Genomic DNA, 17,821 nt, shown 5'->3' on the forward strand with positions numbered 1-17,821 from the left:
TCTCCTCAAAACAAGCACTCTGAAAAGAGTTATAGCTTTAGAAATAGGGATAATCTAAGAAAACCTGATAGATATCAAGATACTGATACACAATCCTCTCGTACCTTTCAGACTTCCTCGCAGAAATCCGAAAGAAGAGGACGATCAGAACACAAAGAAGAATGCGTGAAGTCCAAAGACGATCAACACATTCCAAAAAATTAGAAAACTCAATTCACCAAAAAGAAGGTAGCAAGTATTAAAATCAGACATGCGTAGGATCTTGAGGACACAACTCAAGAACGGGGAGTGGGCCCAGACAATGCTGGACAGTGCAGCAGAGGTCACCATAGCTCGCAGGATCCTGAAGGATCATCTGGAGACAGTGGATCTGAATGAATGCATTCAAGTTGAAACTGCAGATACCAGGGTTAGTGTACCACGCAAGTTATATGAAGTCACACTCCGAATAAAGGGGGACATAACTAGGAAAATAAAAGCACTCTTTTGGGAAAAACTATCAAAGGGTTATGAAATTCTTCTGCCTGAAAGACTGACCACCTGAATATGTCAGGGAGTGCCCACATGCCAGCCTTCTCAAATCACATTCCTATTCATAAAAAATACCCATATGCCAGAAATTGGGCTGTGGCCCAGGTTCCAGCATTAAATAAAAATCATGTGAGATGGGATGAGGATTCTCCTCACCACAAAATCCAGTTAAAGAATCAATCAACTACTCAAAGGCAGTATCCAGTTAAGCAAGAAGCTAAAAAACAGGTCAGGGAGATCTTAGATCAACTTGAATGCCAAGAGGTGATTGAAACATGCACCTCGTCCATGAACAGTCCTTTGTTTTCTGTCTCCAAACCAGACATGATATATCATCTAGTCTTGGATTACAGACATTTAAACTCCTGCTGCAAAATTTTTGTAGTACAAAATTCACACAGTGCAGCACTGATGAATAACATCGTTCGCAAGAAATACAAAACAGCATTAGATATTTCAAACGGTTTCTTATGTCAAAACATTGCACTTGAAAGCAGGTACTTGACCGCTTTCTAAATAATGGGGACACAACAACACTTTTGTCATCTCCCCTAGGGATTCAAGAAGAGTCCTGGATCATTTTCAGCCAGAGTAACAGAGTTACTACAAAATTATGATGATGAGGCATTATCTTATGTCGATGACATCTATCTAACAGATGATGATTTGGACAGGCACTTGACCAGGGTGAACACCATAATACTTTGATTCGCCTCTGAAGGGAATAAATTCAACTTATAAAAATCAAGAATTGCCCACCGCAATGTGCTATTCTTAGGATACTAACTTTCAAATGAAGGCAAAAGCCTGGCAGCAAACTTTTTAGAGAAATATGCGTTGCTCCAACCTCCAACAACGCTGAAAAACCTACAATCAGTTCTAGGATTCCTGAATTTCTGAAGAACTTACATTCTAAACTACGCAGAAAGGGTTAATCCTCTCTACAAACTAATCACACCAGATTTCAAACCAAGTAGTTGGATTCAAAACACACAGAAATTTTACGTTCAGTACCAACAGACATGTTGGCAACAACACATTTACATACACGCGTAAATGAACGCAACCTTAAAATCCCAATCATCCCAGGAAGCAGCCGATTCACATACCTTTCCTTTAATGAAGGTGAAAAGGTACCAATAGCTGACAAGTCACACTAGTACAAACAAGCTGAAATGAAATTCACTTCAACAGAAAAAATTCTGACACTGGTTCAGACTGCGGTAACAAAAGAGAGAGACCTCGCACAGGGTAAACGTATAAACATCGTTACTCCTGTACCTGCCTTAGAGGCAGTGATAAAGGCAAGCATTCCGTATGCAAAAGCTTTACATCCAAGATGGATACAATGGGTCAATTCTCTTGCTGCAACAGACGTTGAATACGTTTTCGATCCTTACTTGAAGACACAAGAATTTCTCCAATATGAACAAGAATGTCCTTTGCCTACTGAAATTCTTCCACTAGAACATTACGGCTGTACTACACGCTTTCAAGATGATGCTGGAAAATTCCGATCGCGAATTCCCCACACTTATAGTGTGCGATTCGTATTACTGCTTCCAGTCTTACAATGAATATCTGCAGAACTGGGTTCAAAATGGTTTTAAAGACGCAAAAGATGGCACAATCAAGCATAAAATGCTTTGGAAATAAGTAGTTCTTTTACAGAAAGGACTACAAAAGACTCACGTGATCCATACACTGAGTCATCAGCGTGATGGCGTTCACGTTGAAGGGGATTCATTGGCTGATGAAGCCGCGAAGGCAGCTGTGCAAATGGCTTCCGTAGCTGCAATCACTCTTACAAAAACCCAAAAGTAGACGGTGAAACCATGCTCGCTGTCAATATTGGATCTGCGTTACAGCTAAATTATCCACTTGAGAATATATACATAATTGATGCAAACTGTGTTCCTTTTGCTCTAATCCCTGGAGTGGGGGATAGGGTATTTCCAAACAGGAACCGGGGAGGTGCTCTTATTATTCACGAAGCACATATGGTAGAGGGTCTGATACATCAACGGATCTCAAAATCTATATTAGAATTAGAAGAGATGTACTGATGGCCAGGGATGAAAGCTCACCTATACGAATTCGGAATTAATTGCGATGGTTATTACAAATATCACAGCTTGGAGCACTACCAGATTCCTGACTACAGTGCAGTCAGCCCGGTACAGACACCACTGTTAGATAGCATTAGACTATCGACGCTCAAATATCCCTATGGACAAAAGCAGTCCCACAAACACTAGGACAAGATTCATTTGGATGTGGCCTCAGCGCTGGGCTGATGCCCGAACTGTTATAAAAGATTTGCGAGTCTTTATCGGCACATACAAAATCGGCACGCTACATTCTGACCAGGGTCCTGCGTTTAGCTCTAGGGCTTACAAGGAGGCCATGGCCAGCTTGGGCATTGCATTGCGGTTTTCGAGTCCATTGCATCCTGAGGGAAATTCGGTTAAGGAGAGAAAAAAACGTGACATAAAGCAATCTATAACAGCTAGGGTATTAAGTTCAGGTGACGGGTGGGTCAAACATCTAATAAGTGTTCAAAGTAGTCTTAATAACCTGCCAAGAAATTGTCTGGGTGGAATCACTCCATATGAAATCCTTTTTGGTACTAGAATGATGGTTGAAGATCTTGATCGTCATACTTCAGTGGTGGAACAACACTCTTTGATATCACAGATCGTTTGGCTGTTTTACAGAACTAAAAAGAAAAGAGAAGAAATCTAAGCAACACCAGTGAAAAGCCACCACTGAAGAAAAAACACCTATCCCAGCAAAACCTGTCTGGATTCCAAAGATTGGGGATCTGGTCAGAGAGAAAATAGCAGACAAAAAGTAATTTGGGCTTTATTACAGAAAACCAGTACCTGTACAAGCAATCCACAGATCAAGAACAGTGTTACTGCCGCCCCTTGCCGGAAGAAAGGAGAACAGTCTGTATCAATTGACCTGGTAAAACCACATCATGTGGCCAATAATAAGTAGTAAGCCAAGTGAACTCCCAAGAAGTGGCAGACGACCAAATCTTGCTACTATCCAAGAGTTTCAAACTGAAAGACTCATCACTTTTGAAGATGCTGCTGTGAGAAAAGAAGGACTATGCAATAAAGCCATGGAACTTGTGCCTCTTGAAACCCAAATTACAGTTCTTCAAGAAACTCCAGTCTACAATGATGTAGCATCTGACTATACCAACATGTCAAGGGAACCAGCAGCTCCAGCAGTTTCAAATAATCCGGATGCAATACCAACTATTGACATAACTGCCTCTGGCTATTTCATCAACTACGATACCTTTTCTGAGGATCCCAAAGAATCTGAAACAGTGCAAACAAAGAAAACTTTCAAGGAACAACTAACGGAACTTGGTCAAGAGCTTGCAAATACATATCTGCTTTCACCATGGGTTGAATTTTGGATTGGGTTAGGTGTATTTTATTTCCTTCTATGGCTCATTCTTGTTTTAAGTTTGGGAAAGCTGATAGATGGAAAACATATTAAAATGGACACAGCAAGTAAGAACATCAACTTGCTCCTGAAACCACACAAATTATCTCATCATGAACAACAAGACCTGTCATCAGTTAACATCACAGCGGTTCCTCTACCTGGTGGAATAGCATGGGATAGAACTGATTATGACATTTATGGCCCTGTCGAGCTGCTGAAAATTCCACACCAATTTAAGGTTTCCTTCAGTGATTTTGTCTCACCTAGTACATTTTCTGATGATTGGGACTTTGAAACTGTTAATAACATGATGGCAGACTTAGAAATGTCTGCGAAATTTGCAAAACATGAATACTTAGAAGGTTCATCAAATTATGAAGAAATGTATTGTTTTAATCATTTTGGTCATCATTATTTGCATAAATCCGCAAACCCTAGAAATGTTTTAGCTTATAATCAATGGGAACATTGTCCAACACCTCCAAAAGGAAGCTCTAAAACATTCTATAGAAAAATTCCATATTTTACAGTTTTTAATGGCACAAACCCGGAAAGTTTTTACTTACAATTTTTTAATATGACAGGCCTGAAAAGTATGTTGACAAATACTAAACATATTTCTTCTGCAGCCTTTTATGCTCAATTGTCCACATTAGGCTTTGACTTTCGGAAAGACAACATTGAGACAAAAACTATTAGGGGCACAAAAGACTGGCAGGTACAAGGTTTAGAAGCATTATTCAGAGTCTGCATCATCCCAGAACAGATACTGGTCTTAAATGAAACTGTTCAACAGATATCTTGCCATGGCCTGGCAAAGATAAAAGATTTAAACAAACCGTCAATACCTAAGCCCACACCTGATAGTAATTTAACTTCAGAGGAGGAGGTAGACGTAAATTATATTTTTCTACAAAACAAGAGTGTTCATGATGAAGGCATCACAAATAAGATACATGGGGAGAGATGTCTGACCTTGGATGAAGCTTAATGCTGCTATATTTGGGATTCGGCTGATCATACTTGTAGTGTGAACACTTGGCATTGTTTGCACATTGATAAGGCACACGTCACTATTCATGGGGTTTGTATGTACAAAAGATCAATAAAGATATATAAAAAAGTTTCATCTATAGCATAGCTTACTAAACTCTACTAAGGTGAACCCCAGTTTTCAAGAGACTGTAAACAGTACAACACTATTGGTAGCATCTCAGCACTCCTGGGTGAGGAAGCTGAGTTTGTTATCTAGACAGAGAATGCTTTGATGAATGAATTGGCTTATTTCAAGAAATATTTTAAAATGGCAAATACTAGTAAATCATTTCCTATGGTCAAATATTCGCTTCATTGGCTGCCTATCAATAAGCGAATACACTTCAAAATCTACTGTCTTGTCCATAAAACCCTGAATGTTCAGGGCCCTCAGTATCTAGTAACTAAACTAAAGAAGTATCAGCCTTCTAGACACTTTGCTCTGCAATCAAACACCTACAAATAGTTCTGAAGGTCCGAAGAGATAAGCATTAAGTCTTTTGCGAAATTGGCCCCTACCTTTTATTATTATTTATTATTATTAAAGGGGTTTGTAAAGCGCCTGGTGACGCCTCCCGGCGTGTCCCCGCGCTGTGGAGAGAGCATGTTAGGAGGAAGGAAGCAAGACCACTACGAAGTAAATAAAAAGGTTTTCAGCATCTTTCTAAAATAGGCCTCATTAGTTTCTAGCCTAATGTTCGTGGGAAGGAGATTCCAATTCTTGGCTGCCAGTGAGCCGAATGACCTGCCTCCCATTCTGGCTTTTTGGGGCGCGATGTTCTGAGCAAGCCCATTCCTTTGGATCTAAGGGATCTGTTCGGTTCATACAAGGATGCCAGATCCGACATATAGGCCGGAGCTTTTTGGTGAATGATCCTATGGCACCAGAGGAGAGCTTTGAATGCAATCCTCTTGCTAATAGGTAGCCAGTGGAGGGAGGCCAGAGAGGGTCCCGAGGGGGCTCTACGGGGGAGTCTTAACACCAGGCGTGCTGCTGAATTTTGCAGGACCTGTAACCTCTTGATGTTTTTAGCAGATGTGCCCAGGAGCAACACATTCCCATAACTAATACGGGATGTGATAAGTGCCTGCGTCATGGTACGCCTGGAATTCAGTGGAAGCAAATCCATGGTACGATTGAGCGTTTTCATTACTCCAAAGCATTTGCCTACTGTTTTCTTGATATGGCTATCAAAAGATAACTTGTTGTCTACCCAGACACCTAAGTTTTTTGCTTCCCGGTTAGGAGTAGGTAATGGACCCAGACAATTGGGCCACCATTCTTTCGTCCATTTTGTCTCATTGCCCCCAATTATAAGAACCTCCGTTTTTGTGCCATTTAATTTAAGACAGTGCTCTGTCATCCATGTGGCAAGCTTACACATGCAAGCATTGAAGTTGTCAGCTTCCAGGGAGGGGGCTTGTGACAGTGATATTAGAAGTTGCGTATCGTCGGCGTAAGAGACAAGCTCTACGCCGAACGATTGCACCACTTCTGCCAGGGGAGCCATGTACAAATTAAACAGGGTGGGGCTCAGGGCCGAGCCCTGGGGCACCCCCTGTTCTAGCATCACACTGTCAGAGAGAAAAGTCCCTCTTTGGACTTGAAAGCTCCTGTTGATAAGAAAGGCTTTCAAACATCCCAGTGCCTTTTTGGTGACCCCCGCTCTGTTTAGACACTGTAGCAGGATGGAATGCGCTACAGTGTCAAACGCGGCACTGAGGTCCAGCATGATGAGAGCCATGGTCTTACCCTCATCAGCTCCCTCCTGTAGGGTTTCAATTGCCCTCAAGAGAGCTGTCTCTGTGGAAATGTTTGATCTGAAGCCCGATTGAGATTTATGAAAAGCATTATGGGCTTCTAGATGGACCATGAGTTGGACATTCACAATTTTCTCAGCTAGTTTTGCAAGATAGGGTAGCAAAGAGATTGGGCGAAGATTCTCCAATATGTCCTGACTCATGTTCGGCTTTTTTTTAATCGGTAGCACTACAGCTTGTTTCCATTCCATGGGTAAGCAGGCCGTGGAGAAGGAGACTTGAAGCATGTGTCTGAAATGGGGTTCTAGTACAGAGAAAGCTTCAGCTAGAATTTTGGGAGGCGCAGGGTCTCGAGGAGAACCTGATTTGATGCTTTTGCACATTTTAGCCAGTGTTTCAGAGGGAGGAACAGAGAATGAGCCTAGACACACTGGAGTACTTATGAGGTCTTCATTCTCAGTAAATTCAATTCCCGACTTTATATTGGTGGAAAAACTGGCATAGATGTTAGTGATCTTTCCTGAGAAATATTTAGCAATGTTATTACAAGTTTCCACAGAATCATTTTGAGAGGAGGGATTAGCGTCCACTATAGATATTTCTTTATAGATTTGATAAAGCTCCTTAGAGGAGTTTTCTGCTTCCAAAATGCGGATGTTGTAATGGGCTGCCTTGGACAGGCGTATTTTTTTGTTATATTCTCTTTGCGCTACTTTGTACTGGGCTTTAATTTCTGGGCAACATTTTTGGCGCCATGCTCTTTCAAGTTTTTTACAAGCCGTCTTCATGGTTTGAAGTTCTTGACTAAACCAGGGAGCAGTTTTTTTTGTTCTCCTGGCGTTGGTCATGGTGCGAATTGGAGCTCTCTACCTATACACCTACGAACCAAGAATGAGCATACAAAGTTTCTCAAGTCCCTTACGACCTGGCTATACTAAATCTCTTTTATTCCTATCCATCGTTTCTGTCTGTTCCTGAGACTTCAGCAAGGCGCTATGAGACCTCTGGGTGATATATGTGCTCTACAAGAAACAGTACATAGACATGGACATAGACAAATATTAATATTATGCCACTGCACAGGTTCAATATTAACTTGTCAATCCCCATGCACAGTTATCTTAATACTGCCCATTGCCTGGACAGTATAATGGCTAATTTTGCTCATTGTATTTAAAGTATTGAATGATCACAGGTCTTCTTTCTTATAGTTAAGATGTTCTTATTTACTATAGTTCTTGTTTAAAACATCACAAAGTATTCCACCATACACAGTGTTATTCCCCAGTGCCCCAACTCAAATTTGGCTGGCCCCTTCATGAATATGTGAGTAGTGGAGGCCATTTTATATTACAATCATTCTTTCTTAATAAGGTTTCGATTATTTTACTTTGGGGACCCTGGGTTGTTATGATTAGATTAAGGTAAACCACTTGTTCATTCAGAAGTTTTTCCAAATTTCTTTTACTTGTCATTCCTAACTTACAATGTTTTCTTCATGGAGATATGCGGTACCTTCCCTTTTTTAATTAAACATTTGCAGCATGTTGATTTTTTTATTATTCAACAGCCATTTCGATATTTTTGACCAATACCTTACCTAAAAAATGATAAGATGAAGGATTAGTTCCCTTCAATTTGAAAACTGAATTGGAATTTTGGAAGTAACTTTGAATTACAAGAGGGTGTAAATTCAACTATACTGTCAATTACAAATGTCACATGAACAGAAACAGCATAATGAGCCAGATGATGTCTAGTGTCCCATTAGTTACTCATTATCTAAGAAATAGATTTGAGGCCAGAATGGATCGGTTTGACTTTTGGAGTAAGAAATCGTGCTGTGTTGGTCTCAAAAAGGTACCAGAAAGTTCCTTAACCGCCAAGAAAATATGGAACAACTTGTTCAAATATTCTGTTATTTTTTTAGTAAGACTATTTGGGCTATAGTATCCTATAGTTTTGGAACATGCTGAGGCAAAGGGGTACCTCGAGTGTTTGCACCTGATGGAAGAGATTTATAAATTCTAGACTTTTCAATGCAAAATGTTGTCCCTCTGACTTACAAAATTGTATTTCTTGCTTGAGGAAGCCTAACGACTGTTTTGAGCTTTGACTGTCATGAACTTATGTTTTGTTTTGGTTGAAGAGAGTTTTAGCTATCATTCTTTCTGGATGAAGATAGAATTAAAACGTTCAGTCTTGTCACTCAAATATTTTTATTAAGTGAGAACGATCTTAACAGCCTTTCTTTTTTTTGTCCAAGGAATGGAAAACAGATCAGAACTATTAGCAGTGACATGTCCTATGATTTCAGCCTGCAGGAGACAAGACACCTGCCAAATACCATAATCATCAAAATAGTAAGAACACCTAAAATATATGGACATTTATCTAGAATGAATGATTGTTTATATATATAGAGTGCTACTATATCTGAGACAAGCTCCATTGAAGAATTTGTTGATACTTCTATTTTTCTTTACTATGTACCATACATCTTTTCCATGTTTTAATCCAGAATGTTGAATTATTATTAAATAGAACAAATTGTGCAATATCATTTCAATATAAGAAAACACTTCTCTCTCTAGCTATGGTATTTTATGAAGAATGAGACTACTAAAAACTTGTTTAAGTTAATTGTTTTCAATGCTCTATAGAATAAGCTATGTTTGTGTATTTATAGACCAGTGTATATGCTAATTTACTATCTTATGACTCACCCTTATTTTCTGAACTGATTAACGTTGAACATATAGGAATCAATATTAACCCCCAAGAGGGACCCCTAGCCAAAGTAAACCACCCTACGAGTTAATATAAATAGTATGTTCTACTAGGGGTCTCTTTATTATAATTTATGCATAATCTCTATTATATTCACATGATAAAACATTGATGGACAATGTCCAATAGGCTTGACCTGAATTATTTTCAAACAATTTCACTGCAGAAAAACATATTACACATATTGTGATTTTATTAAATTGATCAATAGGGTAATAAGAAATATCCAAAACCCTGGGAGCTTCATTGCATAGCACAATATTTGTAAGTTTACATTATTGCTGCAGATACCATGTGGATGATGGTCACAAGTGCTATTTTGTAGCCTAGATTCCTGGACTATTTGCATAAATGATCCCCATGCCTTGATAGATAGCAGAGTGACCATTATATCAATAGTTCTAGAGTATATTTTCTATGCATCTTCGCCAGGTTTTCCCTCATTTGGCCTGGCCACACTGCATTTCCTCCCTAATCTGTTGCTGTCACTTATTATTCAACACAGCAACCATATGGTGATAGGATCACAGGGTATTTTCTGTCTATGCCACTCGTCCTCTTCCTCCCCTTACCTGTCCTCCCAGTTGTGCACCCTCTTCTTGCAACCATGGCCATCATATGACGGTGGTCAGCAGCTGAGTGTACACCCAAATAGGGTGTAAAGGGGTATAATCCAATCTTTAGTGAATGCCCTCCATCCACATTTCTCTAAACAACACCCTTAAAGTTTGTTGATATTAGTTATTTTCACAGTAAGAATTAGAACAATATAACTGTATAGGGAAAATGAAAAATTACACCTCTGATTGACTTTATAAATACAGAAACCAATAGCTAGTATTTAGTTGTATATTTGGTGTCTTATTTTTCAGCAGAAACATGATACTAGGGTAAAAATAATAAAAGAATTTAAGACTCGTATGGGTTTAAAAAAAGTCTCAGATACGGCTGGCAAATTCTGCATGATCAGAAGTTTAGACTGCTTTTTCAGATGATTTTTTACTGAGACAGTAGCTTGTCTTATGATGATGAGGAGAAAACTCATTGGTCATCTTTTAAAATATGGATACCATTCTTCAAATGATTTGGCAATTGATATATCTGACCAATAATAGAATAAAGAGGTTGATTCAAGACACTTTCTTACAATTAGTAGACTGAGGATTCTCACATTGGATATGTGTCAGGATTTTTTCACCTATAAACCTTTGTGGTTGCCATGTTCTAAAAGCACACACCAAAATCTGTTCAGGCGTCATGAGGTACACAGGGATTCTGTGTCACAATCTTGGCGATTGACCCATTTCACTATTGATGACTAGGCTGTCCTGGTATGAGCTCTGAAAACTGAGCAACATGTACACTCCTTTAGTAGTTCACTAGGAGAATAGTAGTGCAAACATTTCAAGGCTTATATGGGAGATTGGTCTTGGGTTAGAGACTCAAAACACAATTGCTCCCAAGCACCTCTTCCCAAGAAAATACTGTAACGTGATTTATAAAAAGTACTTTATTCTACAAGCAATACAATACTACACAAACAGAATATGTGTGATACAAAAATTACTAACAACTACAGGAATTAATAGTAAGATTTGACATTATGAGCAACTACAGAACATAGTGCACCCCAATGCTGTATAACAGTTCTGATTATGCTGCATGACTTTGAAACTGACAGCTGGCTCATTACCTGTGTGACTGCTGCTGAGATGGATCAAGTTTTTAGGGCACTATCTGGGCACTATCTGATTGCGGCTGATGATCACAGTTTTCTCTCCTTCTGTCCCCGCCTTCTCTCAGAAAGCAGAGATTGGCATTGGTGCAGACCAGCAAGGTCCGACGTAATCACCCTTTGGAGGGGAGTCAGGTCATGTCTTGAGCAACCAAAACAGAAGAGTTACCTTTGTGGGGACCCACCAGTCAACGGATCAGGGATTACGAAGAAGCCTCATGCGGAAATGCGAGAAACAGGCCCATGGAACACTCGTGGAGTGTAGGCCCACAATCTTCAGTGCAAATGGTGCTTGGGGCTTGCAATACAAGTAGCCCAATGGACAACTTTAAGAAACCTCTGGAAGTCAATGCACGTGCAAATGTTCATGGTGTCGGCCTCGGAGATGTCTGGAAGTCCATGTCCTATGTTGCAAATCTGTTGGGATCCGGTGGGAGCCTTGGAAATGCAGACCGGCAAGATGCTTCTTTGGATCCTGTTTGAACAGGGGAGCCATTCCTTGACCCCAATGGAGATTCTTCTGTCTTCGAGTCGAAATTGAATGTTGAAGGTCCAGTATATATGTTGCAGAGTTTCGTCCAGGGTAATCTAAAGTCCTAAGGACTGGCTTCCTATACTTATACTAAGTTTAGGGGTTGAACTTACTCTAGTGACCCACCTTTGGGTGGATCCAGGCAGGGGGTGGTTACACCCCTTTCCCTTTGTCCATTTTCATGCCCGAGCAGGGGCTTAGCACCCCTGCAACCGGTTTGAACTGGGATATACACAGGGACACCAAGTGTGCCCCAGCAGTGTCTGAAAAGCATTCACTGAATGCACCCATCCAGCCCTAATACACTAAAGCCTGTCTGGGGAGGTGGTTACACCTCCCTATAACAGAAAACCTATTGTCAGGGCCTCCCCTGCCGGAGTTTGTTCCATCAGCAGGAGGTCAGACTCGTGTCTGTGGCTGCAGCATCCATTTTGTGATTCTGGGGCTCTTTTAAACTATTTCCGGTCAGGTAAGTGTGCACATGTCTTCCATGCAGCCATTCCAAAGTTAGCATTTACTGTGAGGTTATAATGCACTTAAGAGTATATGGTCTGGGTGCATTACAGAACAACTACAGAGAACAGATTCTGAAAGCTGCAGAGGGGTCCTGCTCATGCATGGGCACCCTCTCACACCAAACCGAGCACGCTACCTTCAGGATTGATAAGACCTGCCATAGGAGTGACCTATTGGTTTATATGTGTCAGTGATTAAGGGTAGACTGTGACTGTGTCAAAGAGCAGGGATACCCTTTTTTGATGATAATCCACCTTTTGAAACAATTAAGGTTACAATGAGGCAGATCTAGTGGTGGTAACTCCGATTTGGAGAGCTCAGATATGGTATCCAGATCTGATTGCACTTTCCTGGGATTTTTCAATCCATCTACATTATTGCCCAGATATTCTTCAGGATCCCTTAAGGAATCCCCATCACCTAGTGTCATAGGGTACATTACATCTGATGGCTTGGAGGATTACAGGGAGTTATCGAAAGTAACAGGCCTTTCGACATAAGCTAAATACCTCCTTTACAAGAGCATGGACAGATGGAACAGTTAAGAGGTATAAATTACCATGGTCCAGATGGTTCCATGGGTGTGTGCAAAGGGGTATTAATCCCGTGGGGTCAGATGTTGTCAGTATTCTGAGTTTTCTGGTGGCTGTGATGGGCCAAGGAATGGTTTACAGGTTAGCAAACACCTTTTGATCTGCTATTTCAACAGGACAAGTTCCAATTGATGGTAGTCCTGTGGGAGAATAGCCTTTAGTTAGGAACTTACACAAATGTATTTGTCTTGGTCTTCCTTTTGGACTTAGATAATCTTCCAATTGGGATATTAACACCGTCTTAAATATTGTCCTTCTTGGCAAAGTAAGTAAAACGTGTCTCAAAAGGTGCTTTCTGCTAAGTTAGCACTTCTTCTTTGTTTGGTCTCATGCAGTAAGGTTTTGGTTTGTGAGAGCACGAGACATAACATGCATGGCATTCACTCGGGATGAAGTTTCTTTCAACATTTTTAGACAAATAAAATAAAAATGTTATCGAACATTCAGGAAAATTCCAATATTTTGTGTGGTTCAATATCTTAACAATTATGAGAGTATGACAGCAGATCGTCTCCCTGTTGGTGAAAATCATTCACTAATTTCCATACATAAACCACGCAAAGCACTTAGGTGCAGATTACAATGTCGTGATTGCAGGAGAATAGGATCAGCTTACTATAGTTACCTTTTTTTCTGGTGTTTCCCTGTTTCTCAACTGTAGTCTAGCTGGGGCCCTGCTAACCAGGATCCCAGCCTAGCTGCTTCCTCTCTGAATTGATTGCATGTACATTAGGTACACTCCAGATTGGTTACTGGGTTACCCTCGTGTGTCCCTAGTATATGGTACCTTAGGTACTAAGGGCATAGGTAACCCAGAGGCCTATCATGGGCTGAAGCATGTATTATGCCACCCCTGGGAAGCCTTCCAAAATGGCATCACAGGTCTGCTACTGCAGCCTGGGTAAGGTGGTGATGTACCCCCTGACACAGTCTTGCAGAAAAGCATCTGTGGCCGTTGCATCTAGATCTGGTCTCCCACAAAAAAAGATTTGGAACTCAGATGGTCAAAGTCTGAAGGCAAAATGGTTAACCAAGAAGGGTCCCCAAAACATAGATATTTGTTTAACCCATTGTTGAATGCAGCTTTGAACACTAAAATCCTAAAAAAGTTTGGACTGTCAATCTGCTATTGTTTTCAATCTCCCCAGCAGATATTCCGCAGTCACTGAGATACATTTCTCCAGACAAAATTCCCAAAAACCCCATGACAAATCTGCTAATGTTTTGGATCTCATTCTTCCTAGATGATTGATGGAGTGCCACATTGTCCTAGGACAGTGAATTGAATGGTGTCCCTGGTCCGACACTGGACTGCAAAAGAGCAATCAAGCAGTTTTGCCCACTTATCTCAGAAGAAGACTGTATTCCTCCTGTGGAAAAATCTCCACTTTACGCTCCCCAGCCCTCTGTGTTGGCATCCATTTCAATAACAATAGTTGGTCAGGATCCAAGGATCTCTCTTCCATTCCAAGCATTCTTGTTGGATACCCAGCAATTCATGTCTTCTCTTGCTTCCTTGGAAAGGGATACATTCTGAGAATAAATGAGTCCTTTTCTGATGACTGCCTGAACTTGACATTTAAGTGGCACACACTTACCTTGTAATGCTATTTAAATGCCCCTTGATAACTAGAAAATAATTGGTGTTTTTTTTTTTGGCAGCAGCAGAAATGAGAGGAGGCAGTCATTACGGTACATTAGCGTACATAGAGTTTTAGGTCTGGCTTCACAGTGCATTCATAAGCCAGGATGGAACACCTCCCTAATGCAAAGTAACTCAAAGCACCAACACTTTTAATGCTTCCCTAGAGCTATACAGAATACCATATACTGAAACGGCTTTGTGGACTTAGGGGACAATGTTGAGGTAATTAGTGAAGCTATCCTAATCATTTTCAGACATGCGCATACACTGTGAAGAGAGGAGGGAGGCATTTGAGAAGGAAGTGGTTGGTAGGGGAAGGAGATATCAAGAATGTGACCTGGTTATAGTTGAGATGGCGGTAACATGAATATCAGGTGAAAATGGCCTGGAGTTTCCACAGTGGTAAACTGTGAGTGTGGTTCTAGAAGAAGAGTTAGAGAACATGAATTAGGAAATAGTGGGTGGTTCAGGCTGTTTCTGATTTGTTATGAGCTCCACCACAGGACTAAAAAGAATAGTTCAAAGAGGAGTGCAGGTTGCAGGGGGAAAATACATTTTGAGAAGAGAAGAGGAACTTGGAAAGAGGTGTCGGGGTAAGTCATGCAATAACGAGCTAGGTGAAAAAGGAGTTCGAAGCCCAACAGGCAAAGCAGTCATTGAGTTGGGGGGGATAACGTTTTTCAAGGTTCTCACCAGGGGCCTAATCATAATCTGTTTGCTCTTGAAGGTGCTAACAGGAGGTTAGTTTTGAGGAGGGATTATGGAATAGAGGTAAGTAATACCTAAATAAAGAAAATTGCTGAAGACCTATCTCTTCACTCTTTAGCTGACTGTTTTTCTGTCTCCTCCATCCCATAACTCTCTCTCCACAGCGCGGGGACACGCTGGGAGGCGTCACCAGGCGCTTTACAAACCCCTTTAATAATAATAGGTCTGTTGGGAATCTTGTTCTTATGACAAATGTTCAGTTGATTATTGAAGAGATCAATCCACAGGGACACCTGTGAGAGTGGTGTTTTGATTTTCACTCTTCAGGCATTTATAAATGGACAGAATCAAAGAGTTGACGGATGTTCTTGCATCAGCCTATATTATATTTTTGCAGCATTTATTGAGAGGTTTGGAGGGTAAATAATCATGTATGATTCTGACTTCCATACGATTCAGGTTAAATGCACCTTATTTTGCAATGTCTAGTTTGTTCTCTTTGACTATCCAAGAAGTTTGAAATGTTACAAATACCAACACAGAGAGCACATTTGTGCAGCGCATACGTCAAAGTGTAAATCTTATTGTACAAATGCAAATCAATTGTCTTTCTTTTCTCTTACAGGGTGATGAGTTGCAGGTAGAATGCACCTACAACACCATGAAACGTACCGGTGTAACATATGTAAGTTAACTTTGACAATAGTGCTTTCAATCACTAGTTTGAAATTGCTTGGAAACAAACCATGCATAAATGTGTTCCTTCATCAACTGATAAAGTCCTGCTGTGCCTGCAAGAAGAAAAGGAAATCAGTGTCAAGATCTTAGGCCGTGAGACAAAACATTAGTTAATACTAGCCGACAATCTCTGGTGAATGCTTGAATATAACAGATATTTCCTTAACATGGAAAATTCATTTAAGGGCCCTAGGCCCAGATGTAGGTAAATCTGATTTACCGACTCTAGAATACCGAATTTTACCGATTCGGTATTATAGATTCGGTAAATCAGATGTAGGTAAAAATTCTGTAATTTTTTACCGAATCTGTATGATTCGGTAATTACCGAATCGGTATTTACCGATTCAGTAATTGCCATTGACTCCAATGGGCCTACAGGTCCATAGGAATCAATGTCAATTACCGAATCGGTAAATACCGATTCGGTAAAATTACCGATTTTGCAAGGGTGACAGGGTGTCACTTTGACACCCTGTTGCACCCCTGATTTTGCCTTGTGTGCCATGTGACACACATACATGCCCTTAGGGCATGTCTGTGTGCCACATGGCCATGGCACAGGTGTACATGCACAGATGTGCATGTACACTGGAATTCGTTATTTACCATGTAATAGTATTACATGGTAAATAACGAATCGGTAATGGCCGGTGGCACTGTTTTCAGTGCCACCTACATCTGTATTTACCGGTATTTTACAGAATCGGTAAATTTACCGAATCGGTAAATATACCGATTCTGTAAATTAAGCCTACCTACATGTCAAATCCCAAATACCGCTCGGTAACGGCCGAAATCAGACCGGTAATTGGCGACCTACATCGGGCCCCTAGAACCTTCGTCGGTACTACAATTGGGTCAATATACACAGTTACATTGCCTTGGCAGAAAGAATGTATGCACGTGTGTTCCCATGTACAATAATGTATCTATAATAAACTTTCCTGCTAAGGGAAAGAGAGTACCGGAACAGTAAAATTGCATTGTGCCTGAGTCTCTAAAAATGTTTCACCTAAGCATATTAGAGGGAAAGGGCAGCGGAAACCATGCTGCAATAAAGCACTCCCGGCTTTTCAGGGGTTGGTGTTTGGGTGGAATTCTCCTTTCTATACGTTCCAGAAGTAATGCATTTATTGTTCAGCCAGCCCCACTACCCTTACAGTAACAGGTCCGATGACAAACCTTTTCTTCATGACCATTCAATGTTCCTGTTAGAACTGGCATTTTCTGGCTGGCTAAGGCTGATGCCAAGGCCAGGCTGGAACCACCATTCTAGTCAGGGCAAGGGAGTCACACGCCAAGATAACCCCTGCTCACCTCCTTGGTAGCTTGGCACGAGCCTGAGGCTCGTGCCTCCCTGAGGCAATGTGTAAAGCATTTGCGCCAGCACACAACAGCAACAACATCCTAGGCACACCACAAAAGGAACTCCACACAAGGTATATATAAAAATAACTTCTATATTGTCAAAACACATCAGATAGAATCACACATGTACATTGTGCCAACTGCCACGGGCAATATTCACAAGGGATTATTTACACAGGACAGGGCCACGTGGGCCACTGTCAGAATCAGCACTTAGTAGAAATAGCACTTCTAGAAATTAGAATAAGTATAGCACAAAATAACAATCATAAATCACAACTACTGGGAACAGGTAAGTACCACCTACGCAACCCTAAACACCTTAGGAGAATGTCACGCAGGGAACCAGGACCTCACTAGGACCACCTGTACTAGAAAGAACAACCACCTAAGAATAA

General features: G+C 40.8%; 1 protein-coding gene across 1 annotated transcript in view; it reads left to right on the forward strand.

Annotated features, from left to right (window-relative positions):
* LOC147700822 (putative DBH-like monooxygenase protein 2) overlaps positions 1-17,821 on the forward strand; it is a 166,927-nt gene that overhangs the window by 102,325 nt on the left and 46,781 nt on the right. The window contains exons 9-10 of the mRNA XM_086929742.1: positions 9,062-9,158; positions 15,940-15,999. Of these exons, the coding sequence (XP_086785868.1) occupies positions 9,062-9,158; positions 15,940-15,999 (157 nt within the window). The remainder of the gene's footprint in view (positions 1-9,061; positions 9,159-15,939; positions 16,000-17,821) is intronic.

Source organism: Lissotriton vulgaris, chromosome 7 (assembly GCF_964263255.1).
Source record: "Lissotriton vulgaris chromosome 7, aLisVul1.2, whole genome shotgun sequence".
In the NCBI taxonomy this organism is placed as follows: domain Eukaryota; kingdom Metazoa; phylum Chordata; class Amphibia; order Caudata; family Salamandridae; genus Lissotriton; species Lissotriton vulgaris.